Source organism: Lissotriton vulgaris, chromosome 2_1 (assembly GCF_964263255.1).
Source record: "Lissotriton vulgaris chromosome 2_1, aLisVul1.2, whole genome shotgun sequence".
Taxonomy (NCBI): Eukaryota; Metazoa; Chordata; class Amphibia; order Caudata; family Salamandridae; genus Lissotriton; species Lissotriton vulgaris.
Window position 1 is genome coordinate 1731415268 of NC_141687.1, and position 14678 is coordinate 1731429945.

The 14678-nt window shown below is 40.2% G+C and overlaps 1 protein-coding gene across 1 annotated transcript in view; it reads left to right on the plus strand.

The window, feature by feature from the left end:
- The window catches only part of LOC147733204 (intestinal mucin-like protein), a 203123-nt gene that overhangs the window by 27124 nt on the left and 161321 nt on the right, over nucleotides 1–14678 (plus strand). The window contains exons 2-3 of the mRNA XM_086956021.1: nucleotides 1814–1861; nucleotides 10811–10944. Coding sequence (XP_086812147.1) covers nucleotides 1814–1861; nucleotides 10811–10944 — 182 coding nt within the window. The remainder of the gene's footprint in view (nucleotides 1–1813; nucleotides 1862–10810; nucleotides 10945–14678) is intronic.

Here is a 14678-nt window from a genome sequence, read left to right on the forward strand (position 1 = left end):
CCTATTTTTTTAACCCCTTCGATGCTCATGACGGAACGGTTCCGTCATGAGCATCAGTTGAGCTGTGCTCATGACGGAACCGTTCCGCCATGACCACGCCCGTTTCCATTAGGGGTCAGCACCTGGCGGTAAATCGTACCGCACCGATGTGGTTAATAATATTTTTGCTTTTAATGATTAGTTTCTTTGAGTCATTGTGATTCATCTACAGAAATGGCCCCTTGCTGCGTTAGAAATTTTGTCTAGATTTCAGAAATGCATATATTTCTAGGTTCACTCTTGGGCTTCAAACCTGTTTCCCGAAACTGCAAGTAGGTTGATAACACAAAAAATTAAGAAAACTGAACTAAAACTGGAAAACATAAAAAAATTGTCATTTTCTTTACAATTCTTCTTTCCCTAAAAGCAGGGCCAATGGTAAACTTTGCACAGCAAACCTTTTTGTTTGTGCATTTTTTGTGAAAGAAAAGTCAAAAATATTTTTTAACATTTCTTGTTTACCTTCAGTGAATTCACGAAACTCTGAGTGCCTTTAGAGTTCTCAATGTAAGAGGGAAAAAGGGCATATATCTGCCTGGGGTATATTTTCTGGGAAACAAGTTTTGAAGGGGTGAGATCCCAGTGCTCCAAACTGAAAAACATAGGGGTCTATTTTTTAAGATTTAACACTGTGTTTGCATCACAAAAGTGACACAAATAGACGCTACATCTATTTCCATTAATTTACTTTCCATCACTAAACTTGTTTAGCACTGTAAAACAATCGCTTAGTGCTAAGGGGGCATGCCATGTGTGGTGCATGGGCGTTCACATGCAACAACCAAAGGTTTCTGATGCTAAACTTAAAACATCAGACATGGTTTAGGATGAGAAAATAGCGCCCATTTCAAATAGGCGCTATGAAGGAGAAATGCTTTTATTTCTTCTTTCTTTTCCATCTTTGTATGTGTGCTGCATTGTGCAGCATACAAACAACCTGGGAAAAAGTTTCAAATTAGTCCAAGCATGGTGTTTTGTTCAGGAAGGGTTCCCTTCCAGTACAAAACCTGTGCTAGACTCATAGAGACACCCGTGCACTGGAGTGCAAAGGTGTGTTTGTGGCTCACTGCAGCATATTTCTGCACCTGTGCTAGGGAGAGGGGAGGAGATGCCATATTTCTGTAAAATGTATGTTTTTCAGCTCTCTTCTTACACAGCACAGACGTTGGGCTTGCTGCACTGCGCTGCATGAAAAACTAGTACATCTGCCCCAAAATGTCTGGGCACACTTAAGCCTCAACAGCTAAGAGTATCTGTGTGCACTTTGAGTCCTAAATATCTACCAGATTCTATCAGCTGAGCAAAATGCAACAATGTAGCTAGTAGAGCTTTTACTTGAGGGGTCCTTTTCCTAGAGATGTTTACCCTGGCTGTTGTTTACACCTGAACCGTTAAAGGGATGAAACGTTTGTAGGGCGCATGGTCACTTTGGCATTTCCCAGAAGGTCATTGCTTTTCATTAAAATATTACAGATTTTGTGTTATATATTGTACGTCTGCCTAACGAAGCTAATGCGCCACAGGAAATATAGGTAAACTATAAAAGTTGTTTTTTTCTTCAATTATTTTAATCTGAACATGTGATATTTGACTGCCTTCTTTCCCTACAGCATTTTTCTCTTCTATGTGTCATATTCACTTACTTTACTATTGAGCATTGTATAGAACTAATTGGTACGCTTTTGTCTTTCTGATTCACCTGGGTATTTGTTTTAGGCACAGTCTTAAACTAGAAAAAAAGGTCTAATACTAATTTGTGTATTCCTGTTTGCAGGCTCAACAACCTGCCGATGCATTGTTGATGGTAAAGAGTACTTGCCTGGTAAGTTCCTTGAACTAACTCAGTAGAACAAAAATGAGAACACATGTTGATTTAGAACCCGAAAACACCTGTGTGTTTGTGTTGAGTTGGTATTTACATGATATGAACTGTTAGTAATTTTGCGTCTTTATTAGGTTTTACTTGTGTGATTTTGTAAGTATGTTTGTCTATTAGGTTTGCAGTTTGTCAATGTGTTTTGTAAGGCATAGGCTAGTGCATTGTTTTCATCAGGTTTTTGAGGGATTGCCCAATGCTGGTAGTGTAAGTCTCTGCTTCCATTGCTTTCTATAGAATTACTTCTGAATGTCCATGTGTGGTATGAAACTTTCTACAAGCCTTAACTGGAGTAGACTTGAGCCTCTTTGGGCTGTATGTAGTACAACTAAAGTGGATGTCTTGTAATTTGTTTTGACTTAAGATTTTATAGGTGTGTTTTTGTATGTGCACGACCCTCCAGGATGGCCTCTTTGATTTTCCTTTTACTCTTCCCACTCGGTAGTAGGCATTTATCATTTTCTAGCCATGCTCCTGAGCCACTTTCATATTTATACTTTAGTCAAATCTCTACATGTATGTAGCTTTTTGCACACTTGGAGAATTTAGGACATAAGAGTTAGGATTATAGCACAGGTACATTTATGCCTATACCTTTCTGAATTGCATTTTTTGCCTATGGAAAGAGGTACTAAATGAGTACTATTCCTTGTAATGACCTTCGTGAATTGTCCTCTCAAGATCTGTATTACTCCAGCCCCTGTATCATTAGCCTGTGCTCTCGCCTAGTCTACAGGTATGTACGTGTTTTTATGAGACTGCAGTCTCTAAAGCGTATACGTTTATCTTAACATTTCATGAATTGCAGACATCACTTAATAATCAACACCAGCGCTTTTCATGAGCACCAGTTAAGGACACATTCATTTACTGGGAGATTAAGGGATTTGCACAGAATCACAGGATGTTGAGCCGACTCGAGTCCATGCCGAGACCCGAACCAAGTTCCCCAGCTCCAAAGTCGGCAGCTCTGCACATTGCACTACATCCTCTGCCCACTTTAATGATTAGTAGGAGGCACTAACAGGAGAAATGGGCTGGTGCAAGCTGCCTCCTGATGGGAGTGTAGGCACTTATTTTTTTTACAAATAAACCACTGATCAAAATAGGTGCTCGGCTGTGCCCTGCATGAGAGTATATATTATATCCATCATACTGCCCCATATTATATTTTTGAGTAAATAAAACTCTAGAATAAACCTCTAGCACAGTGATTTCTAAACTTTTTAGAACAATAACCCACTTTTAATATCGACAAACTATCGCAACCCACCTTCCTTTAATCAAAATGAGCTGGGCTAGTTTTTAACTGAATGTAGCACACTGACATTTACAGACAGCACAGTTTTTCTTTTAAATGGCCACTGAATTAGCAGACATCCAGTTTTACTGATAAAAGTATATTGTACACACATTACATTAGTGGACATAAGGTTTTAGTGAATATTTATATTGTGTGTACCACTAAGTAAAGTATCTTGATGTTTTTGGATTCTTTCAAAACATTTGCTATAATCACACTTCTGAACTACAAAAACATTATTTTATTGTTGCTTTCCTAACTGTCAAATGCGTACAGTTCAGTTACAGGTATTTACATTTTGTTGTATGTTACAACAAAATGACATCATACAGCCTTTCCTTTCACACACCTGTACCCCAGCAAGTTTGTTATGTAATTCACTTTGCCTTTCTTTCTGTGCCTGCAAAGACATAGCCTGAGATTTGACCTCCGTCTTTGAAACACCGAAAATGTAACAAGATAAATACAGAATGTACAGGCTTCTTTATTTATTGCTTGGACTTTCACAGCTGACAGCTCACTGGTGGGTCTCCACCCAAAGTTAGGGAAACACTGCTCTAGCAGAACTTTTGCAAAGGACAGAGCAGACACAACTATCTGTCTCACACTGAAAGGAAAATTGAAACAGTATAGATCTTTTCAGGACACCACAGAGAAAAGCAATGTAATGAAAATAGTATAAAAGCTTAGTAGGAAGCAATACTTTATTGTAATTTAGGTGTTCATGGGAATTACAGAACACAGTGTACTTTAGAAATAAATGAAAATATTTTTTTAAGAATTATTTTTATTAAACATTTCTAAGTTGCAGAGTTTAGTATCACAGCAGGAGGTTTTGTGGTAGCAAGCATAGTACATTACATTTTGTACGCTTACATTCAACTTAACCAACATTATTTAGAAGAAATATCATACAAGTTGATTGTGACTTTGATATATAACTAGGGGATCACAGAAGAAAAAAACAGGGGTTATCGCAGCTCCCTCTCATCCCTGTCCTGGTTCCCAGAACCTTAAAAGACCCGATTCTCAACCCAGCGACCCCAAATCTATCCCCATTTTCGTGGGCAGCCTCTACTCTCACAGATCACTCTTTCTGCTGCCCAGCACAAATCCAAGTCTGATTTCCATTGCCCCACCCTTAGAGGGAGGTTTGCCCCCCAAGACCTGGGAACATTCCTCTTAGCTACCATTTCTGCAACCATCAGCCACAAATGCTGGTATCTCGTCCATGTCTCCTCACCCATTACACATAGTATATGCTATCTAGTCTCCAGTGGTATTGCCTGGCCCATCACTTCTGAAATAATCCATGTCGCCCTCTCCCAATATTCTGAATGTCGGGACTTCCCCAGAAGATGTGGAATAACAAGCTCATTTTCTGACAGCCCCTGGTGCAATGACTCGAAGGACAGCATCCCAGACTGTGAATGAGTGCTCTGGAGGAGTGGGACCTATTGAGGATACAGAGTTGCACCAGACGGAATACAGCCCGGATCCCCACCTCTCTAGGGCTTTGAATTGCCTTCACTCAGTCATCATTCCAATATCTGCTTCCCACCCGTCCCGCAGGGCCACGATGGGATTGGGTGCATTATTCATAACTTTCTAATATATTAGAGATGTGGCCTTATCTTTCATAGGATCCTCAAGGTGAGCATATTTCAGCAACTGCTCCCCTTCACAGATATGCCTGTGCAGCTCATAGCCCAGCTGGATGTATCGAAAATGTTCTGAGTCGTCCATCTGGTTTTCATTCTGCAGGTCTTCAAATGAAATTATGTCCAGCCCTCTCCATACATCCCCAACGTGGTCTATGCCCAATAGCTCCCGTTTGCAAAACCCCTGCAAACTCCCCACTTCATGTAGCAAATCACTATCCTACAACGGGGTCCATTCGGATAGCCATTCTCCCACCCAAGATATTTAGTGGCCTCACTTCACCCTTGAACTACCGCCTGGATATGCAGAGGCAGTAGCTTTTCCCCTCCTTTCTGAAATAATGCTGCAGGATATCCCCTCTGCTGCATCATTAGATGGTCCATCTCTGTCTGCGAACACCCAATCATTGATTACTAACATCGCTACCATCTGGGAGTTCCCAGTAATTCTTTCTAATCTCCAGTATTATCAGACTCCCCTCATAACTGATCATCTGGAGCTTTCCCAACGCTATTATAGAGCTACCCCAATCCCACAGAAGCTTGCTCAGTTCACTATCCACATCCTGGAAGAACCCATCTGGAATCCTGTAGGGGGTATTCTGTGGGACATACAGCATACATTGTAACGTCATAATTGAAAAGAGCACCACTCTTCCCATTAAGAGATCAGCAAGCTCATCCAATGCATCATGTCTCTTTTCAGACGTTCCAACTGGGGCATCAAGTTGTCTGACTCTGTTTTTGAAATAGTGATACCCTGTAATCTAAATTTGTCTCTAATTTGAAGTAGGAACCCTCTAGCCAACAGAGACTCACCAGTAAGGCCAAAAAGGAGAGACTGGTCCCAGTTTATTTGATTCCCTGAGTAGCTGCCAAATAGTTGGAATATGTGCAGTAACCTGCCTATTGTGAAGCGTGGCCTAGTGGCATATAACAAGACATCATCGGCTTACAAGGATAGGCGTTCCTCCTAGCTGCCATCTTCCACTATACCCTTCCCCATCGGATCTCTTCTAATCCAGATAGCTAAGTGTTCAAGGGCTAATGTAAACAGCATGAGAGTTAATGGAGACCCCTGTTGTGTACTCTTATGAAGGGCAAAGGGACTGTAGGCTGAGTCGTTCACTCGCACTCTAACCAGGGGATCCTTGTATAGGAGCTTCACCCAAGCACCATAGCGGGGCCAAACCCAGACCTGTCCAACACAGCAAACAAGTAAAGCCATTCAATACTATTGAATGCCATTCGAGGGTCCAGTGATAGTAGCCTTGCCTCCTTCTCACCTCTAGACCTTGACAGGTGCATTATGCCATATAGGCACCTCAGATTCAATCTAGTACTCCTATGGGGCATAAATTCCGACTGGTCCTGGTGTACCAGAGATGTAATAACACTGCAGAGCCTGGTCACAAAGGGCTTTAGCCAGCACCTTAGCATCCATGTTTAAGAAGGAAATAGGGCGGTAAGAACTGCACTCTTTGGAGGGTTTACCAACCTTGGGAACCACTAGTCTGGGGGCTGTACGTTAACCTTCCAGAAGGCGCCTCACCTTTCTTGCCTCTAGGAACATATGGAGCATGTGTTGGGCAAATACATTGATCGTGCCTTTATAGCACTTAGCTAGCAGGTCATTGGGGCCCGCAGCCTTACCAGCCTGTAAGTCCCTAATAGCCCCCGTTATCTATTCTACCATAAAGCCATGTTCCGATTCCTCTCCATCCTCCCTTGTAAATGTAGGGAGTAGGACATCTTTAGGTACGTCCCGGAAGTTGTCCTACATTCTAGTCAGACTGGAGGTATAAAGCGCCTCATAGTAGTCGGCAAATGCCATCACTATTTCCTCCCCGTCTTTTGTACACTCCCCTCAGAGTCCTGAATGTAAACCACACAGCTCCTGCCCCTAACTCTCCTCTCTAGCCAGGCTATCATTTTATTGGCTTTATCTCCCAGATGATAGAGCTGCCTCTTCGACACTAACACCTGAGTCCTGGATGCATTTTCCGCCAGATCCTTCATCTCCTGCTGCATGAGATTGGGCATGTGACTAATCGGCGGATCACGGTCCTCCCCCACCAATGCTGCTGCTTCCGGGCTAGCCACCTCTCCCTCCAGGGCTTCATAGTTAAGACGCTGTTTCCTCCTATCCCCCCTAGAAGTGACTGAGCCTGACCCTGTGTCACTTTTTTAAATGCTTCCCATAGTGCACATGGCGAGTCAACCGACCCCTTATTATCTTGGAAATACTGCTCTGTCCTCTCTTTAATCTGGTCAACAAACCTTTTATCTTTAAATACCCAAGGATCTATTCTGGGTGGCATTGTACTGTTTTTCAGTGGACCCTGAAGCAGCACCTCTGCTGGACGCCCACAGCTTCCATCAGCATGCACATTGCTGTACACATTTGCAAAACACTACTGCCTAAACAGTCATGTCTTGCATGATGGGCATTTTGTCTTTTAATCCTCTAGGACTTTTTAACATTACACAGTCCAAAGACTCCCTCCGGAGGGAGTTTGTTAAGGTATCAATTTTAAGGTATGGCAGTTGAGTCTAGAAGTCTCTTCCAGATAAACAAGTTACTTACCTTCAGTAACCCTGTATCTGGTAGAGTCTCATTCTAGCCGAATATTCCTTATCGAGCCTCCCATTCTCCCTATTCCGCGAACTGTATGTCTCACACTGAAGAGATCCTTCAGGACCTCAGCATGGCACATTGGTCATCCCCCCTCAATTTAGCTCTGTGCTTCTAGATTCGAAAAACAGTCAAGAACTTAGATCAGCATGCTGGGATGGCTCTGAATATAGGCACACCCCATTTCCACAAGATGCCAATGATGCCACAAATACCTGAATAATGCCATTGACTGACACAAATGGGAATTGCTCAACGATTTCCAAATCCAGTCTGACGGTGAGAAATTTGTGGTTTGATAGAATTTCTACCAGATAAGATATTACCAAAGGTTGGCAACTTGTTCTATTTGTCAATGTGGTATAGGCAGGGCAGGCTGGAAAATAGGAAAATGCAAATGTCTAAATAGGTGGGTCATAGGGAGGAGTATTGATGGGCATTGGGAGAGCCAAGAAGTGTTTAGGGAGGTAAATGCCCACCCACAAAGAATAGGCCACTCCCTTTTCACAAACTGCACTCCTAAACCTTCTTCAGCCAAAAAGGTCCCAAACAATTGAAAATGCACTCCACCTGAGACCTTTCATAAGTCCAGCATTACTCATGGTCAAACACTGGTACTTCAAGACCCTCCCATAGAAAATTATGGATACAGAGACTTAAAATAACGCATAAAAATCTAATTAAATGGTAAAAAAGATGCTGTGAACAAAAATAAATACCATTTTATTATTCAGTGTTGTATTAGCTTTTTTATTTAAAAATAAATGTAAGTTTATTTATGAAACTCCAAGTAATGAAATTAATTGAAATCCATTATTTACAGAATGTAGGGATTTGTTTAAAAAAATCTTTAATCAAACAAATTACTATAATATATTTAGATGAATTAAATATTTAATGCAAATAAAGTTACAAGTGCTGTACTATTTTTTTGTTTGCTTTTCATTTAAAATAAACATATAAAATTAATTTTATAAATATATTTAACATACTAATATTTTACTATTTTTCTGAAGGTTTACTAATCTTTTTTAAAAATTCCCTATACTTTTCCATATGGAAATCTCTGCCCTGGTGGTGGGGACCTCAGTCTATACTTTGGAGTAAATTTACACTTTGAAATTTTGAATAGTCAAAAGCAGTACATTTACTACAATGTGAAAGAGTGAAGTTACATCTGTAATTGGCACAATATATATGTCTAACCATATCCTTGATATTACTAATTTGCACCCTGAGTTTATGTCTGAAAGGTGAGCGGCTGGATACTTAATTACCCAGTGCTCACTGATCATAATATTAACAAATACTTTGCTGTGCTTATATTACAGTAGATTATTTGTACTCTAAATGATCCTAAAAATATTTTGCACCAGTGGAAAGTAACACAAAATCATGCACACTGGCTATAAATCTTGATAAAAAATTTACTTTACAGCACAAAAGTGTGCCCTAAAATGTAATGAAGATAGTGTTCTGTGCTGCTTTGTATTACTTATGTCAAGGGGCATCCCATATGTGGCACATGTGAGTCTTTGCATTACAGCCCGTGTTTTTTTACACAAAGCCCTATCTACTAAAATAGGTGGACAGCGCTTTGTGCCTAAAAAAATAACACTTTTTTCAGGCAAGTCTTAAGAAGGGCAAATGTTTTATTTCTCCAAACTTTAATTGCATGTGTGCTGCACTGTACAGTGCACATTCAATATGTGAAAAGTTTCATGGGCAGTGCAAGCACAGTGTTAGTAGCAGTGGCGGCTTGCAGAGGGAGTGCTTCAGGGCAAGTGGTTTATTTATTTATTTACTTACTTTACTCCCTTCTGCCGTGTGTCGGAGTCCACTACCCTACCGTCCTGCCCCTCCCCGGTCTCTCTCTGCGTCTTATATCCATCTCGGGCTAAAGAGTCTTCTAACCAACAGAGATGGCCTGGTGTAAGTAGAATGGTTCATGTGGTGGCCTCTTCCTGGCTCCTCTTCTTCTCGATCTCTGGCTGAACGTGCTGGAAGAGGTGATGTGAGGCAGGAAGATATGAGGGAGGATGGAGCTGCAAGTTGCATTGACCCGGACTAGTTTGTAGTCTTCACTTCTCGCCTCCTCTTCAGAATCAGTATCCAGATTCAGCAGTTCCCGAACACTAATCGATTTTCGACACTCTATATCCTTCACTAAGGTAACCAACATGTCACACCCACTAAACCAGTTTGTAAGATGGACCTACCCTATTGATGAAATCTGGCTATGCAGTGCACAGTTTTGCTGAAGTAAATATTTGTATGAATTGTTGAACATGTTTCCTTAAAAAATTTCTTTTTTCATGGTCATGTTATAAGTTATGTAAATTGAAATTTAAAATGTTTGCTTTATTATCCTTTTCCTGTTCTAATAATTATTTTTTCACAAAAAAAGTTAATTATTTGTAATATGATACTTACTGCCTTGAATTCCACCCGTGCATACACGGCTGAGAAGCCCGGTCTAAATATTGTAATAGTTTAGGAATTAACCCCATTTCATTTTATTAAAGCTCATTCTGAAAAATAAATTGTATATTTCAAAAGCTACCTTTAAGATGCATCTTCAAATAAATGGATAGTTTATCTCCCTCCCTATCATCAGAAAGGGCCAATAGCTCTCTTGAATAAAGAATTAACACAAAGGTCCTCTTAAGCTCAAAATACATTCTGTAAATGATTTCACAGGCCCCATATTGTTAAAAAAAACAATTACTGGAAGTTATTCGAGGTAATTGATTCCTGGCCCAAAAGCATATTTTCCATGTCTCTGCATACCGGGGCCGTAGGGGAGAACTTGCAGCTAGCATTATGAGAATGTTCCTTTTGTTGGAATAATTATCCTGCATTTTTTCTCTTTTTGTTTGCCAGTCTAATTTTTATGTTCATTATATATTTTCATGCTTGATTTAATCACTCAAACACTGACAGTTATGAAAGTAAATTCATGAATTTACACATTCATGTTAAAATACCAGCCACCGTTTTAAAGAGTGCTCCTAATCTTGTTGGGATTATGATTTTTATAAAATATAATTTACTAAGAAAATGAAAAAAATACTGATAGTTGGCTCAATACTAGAGCTACTCATATGAGAAAGGGAAAATATATATTTTTAAAATTTTACACAGGAGAGTGCAAGCTTGTAGATAATGAATGCTCTGATGCATTTAGCTTGTCAATGTTGTTTTATCCGACAAGTCAAATGACCGTAAATACACTAACAGTTATGTTTGTTTACCATTTGCCTGAACAAATAGTTTTGCGTGTTTGACTTGTGCAGGTCAAATTGTACGTCAGATAACGGACTGCAAATACGAAATCTGTGACGAGAGCTGCCAGACGGTGCCACGCAGCTCATGTTCCTCAACAACAGTACGCACAACCACTGCTAAAAGGAATATTCCGACTGAAACGGTAAGGTTAACTTCTAGTGGCATCAAGTCTGAAACTGGAAGTTTGCAGAATATATGTACAATACAGATGCAGAGGGGACATTGATGAAAAAAGTGGGAGCAGGGGTGTGGCTTGGTCAGTAAGATTGGGGGTGGGGGCTATGAAGTTCCGATTTACCAACAATCACGCTGGCATATAATGTTAAAATGTATTACACGACAAGGGAGGCGGACGCCAGGGGCTTAAGAGGCAGTGGAAAGTGAGAGGTATGTAGATTGGTAACAGGACAAAGTGAGAGAAACTCAACATTTTGTAAGTGAACAACCATTGTTTTGTGCTTTCATAACAGAGATGAGAGTGTGTTGTTGACAGTGTATACAATGAAAAATCCCATGTGAAATTCGACAGACACCTGTACCCAACTATTCATCAGAAAATATATTTATTAGGGGGGTGTAACACCCCAACCCTCCTTCCCACCCACTACCCCCGAAAATACGGCCCTGGGTTGTATAAACCACATGCAGATAAGCTGCAAGGTAATTCACAAACTATCATGACCCAAAATCCAATGCATATTACAGGAGATTGGCTACAAGTCAGAAATTGTTTGCAGCAATTGAAAAAATACCAAGGTAATTTCACTGCCAAACATTGTTGCAAGTGACAGAGGTCATCATCAAGCAGTATGTATCAGTGTGGCTGTCTCTAGACTGAGTGGTCAACGGATAGTTTGAGAACTGTGATATTTGATACGACGAAAAGCAGTAATGGAGAATATTGAATGGCCACTGAAATATAACATGAATTCAGTTACAATCGTTCTTGCAATAGTGTACAGCTAAGCATCTAGATCAACTTCGTTTGCAAATGGCAACCATCTTTGGTCAAGCACGAGCAAAGACCACATCATTCATGTTTACTACAGCAGGGCCTCGTAGCGTGATATGCGTCTCCCAGGAGAGAGCATATGGCTGGAAATGGATTCCGTCCCAGTCGCGGCATGCGAAGGGTGTGGAAATATCATGGATAGCTTTAAATACATCAGGATGTCTAGCATGAGGATGGATCATAAGTGAGGCATGAGCAGGAAAGAAGCCTTTCACTCACATTCACAACACAGGGCCATTATATGTCAGTGAATGTATTGGTATGAGAACTATCAGGCTAAATGTTGGTTGTTACAGCTAGGAACGGCCAGAGGTGCTGACATTAGAACTGAGGAATCAGCTTTGAGATTCCCGGCATTGACTAAACATCTGTGATCCTTGAATTAATCACTAAGGGGCTGATTCTGATGCGGGTTGGAAATGCTTCCCGACTGAATCGGGTTGGAAATGGTTTCCAACCTACTCGGATTGGGACAGTCCGTCCAACGGAGTACGATGCATCCGGATGCTTCCCGATACGATTTGGTTGGACTCCCATTGACTTCAATGGGAGCATATGTTCCTTACCGCATCAGAATCAGGCCCTAGGTGGGAAAGCTTTACAACCTGCATCAGAATCAGGCCCTTAATATATATATATGTGTATTGTAGTTATAGTTAGGATCGTGTTTCCATGGAAAATGCATTTTATGCGTTGCTAATAACTTTGGCGGCATTTGGCAAATCTCCACAGAACATTCCAAAAAGTGCTACTTTTTGACTAGTTTGCACGTCAAACGTTTTGACGTGGTCCGTCAAGCAGAAGCGAGAAAAAAGGGTGGTCCCAAAAAGCGTTTTGCACATTGATTTTCCCATAGGAACTTTAAACAGCTACAGCGAAAACCCCTGAATGGACATACATTAAATGGGTTCAGTGACTAAATATCGAGGGACAGAATATCGACAGTCCAGAATATCGATTAAAAAACATCAAAGGACAGAATATAGAATCCCTATCTACAAAAAGGTAAGTACTAAAATATCGAGTACAAAATATCGATATTTAAAATATAGTTAACTAAAATATTGAATTTTTTAAATGTATTAAAAATAATGTAAAAGTAAGTATATAATAAACACAATTAAATAAAACACAAAATAATGTAAAAAAGATTAAAATGTAAAAATAAACGTAATTGTAAAAAACATACTTTTTAAACACATATATATTATATATATATATATATATATATATATATATATATATATATATATATACCTATTATATAAATGTACAGATAAATAATATATAATAATTCAAATAATTAAAGTCATACTTTTTATGTAAATTATTAATTTGGCTCAGCACCAGGAGGGCAGAAATGTGTCTCTGGTCGGCAGCAACCATTTTGTGCTGTCCGGAGCTAGATGGCTTGTACCGGAAACCCCAGAAACCCCATGAAGCTCACTTCTTAGGGGTGGAATCATACCTCCCACATCGGTTATCGGTATGGGGGTATGATTCCAACATGTTTGACACTAAACACAATAGTGTTTGTTTCCGCCATTTCAGAGCTGATTATCACGCGGTCCCGTAATGCCCCTCTATATATGGTACATGGCTGCTTCACTGACAACCCAGGAGAAGGCTGTAGGCTGCAGGGGTGGCTTGCTTATGCAAGGGCACCATCTCACTTAGAACCAAGTACCCTGCTCTCAGGATTGTAAAGGCCTGCTACAGGGGACACTTATAGGTTTTAAGTCCAGTGACTCTTGATGCACGCACCAACTTACACAGGCTGCAATAGCAGACCTCTAGTTCCATTTTGCATGGGCTCTCATGGGTGGCACAATACATGCTTCAGATCATGGGAGGCCTATGGAGTATCTATACCCTGGGTATGGTGTACCATTTACTAGGGACTGACAAGGGTACACAGGTATCCAATCTGGATTGTACCTAAGTACATAACATAACAGTTTAGGGAGAAAGCAGATAGAATGAGGTCCTGGTTAGTAGGATTTCTAGTCAGACTAGTCAAAAACAGCATTACATCTAGCAAAAAGTGGGGGTAAACATAAGAAGCAGATCCTACTTTCCTACACTAACTATAACTGAAGTTTCTTCCTTTACAATGTAATATAGTTCTAAATGAAAGAAACAAAAAAAAAGATGTTAGTTCTGAGCCCACAGGACATTCTATAGAAAAGGACCATAGTTCCTTTGTAAAACTGTGAATAATGAACCCCGCACATGCCATGACACATCAAACCTGTACTACTGGTCAAAGCCTCTCTCCAGTGCCTAGTCTTCAAGAAGGCATTTAAAACATGACATGACAAATTTCACATCTTCGGTAGCATTACATTCGTACTCAACCCATCTATTGTATATGCAACTATTCCTTTGCATTGGAGTGTTAGAGAGGTAACTAACCTACTTTCGGCCCCCTCATGAGACCTTAGATCAACTTTAACAGGCATTTACTTCTGTAACGTAAGTTTATTTCGAAATGGGACAGAGTCCAAATGGATAAATCTGCCTTCATAAATGCCTGAAACAGGGGAACACACTGAAGTGGGCATCCTTTTTCTTCAAAACTATACAGCGCCATTGTACGTCTATTATGTTTATTTATTTTTTAATCTTTTTATTGATTTTAAAGGAACAAAATTCAAGCATACAGAACAGACAGATATCAAACTGGTGATATTATATGATAGTATTCCCCCCTTTCCTCTTGACCACTCCCCTTCGACATCTAGGTTACACAACCCACGTACAATTTGTGCACATCTCCCTACCTCTCTCCCCTCCATTTTCGAGATTGTAGCCTCAGTCCAGAGTATCTTTATCCTTCAATCTCCTCTTAGCACCTCCATCCC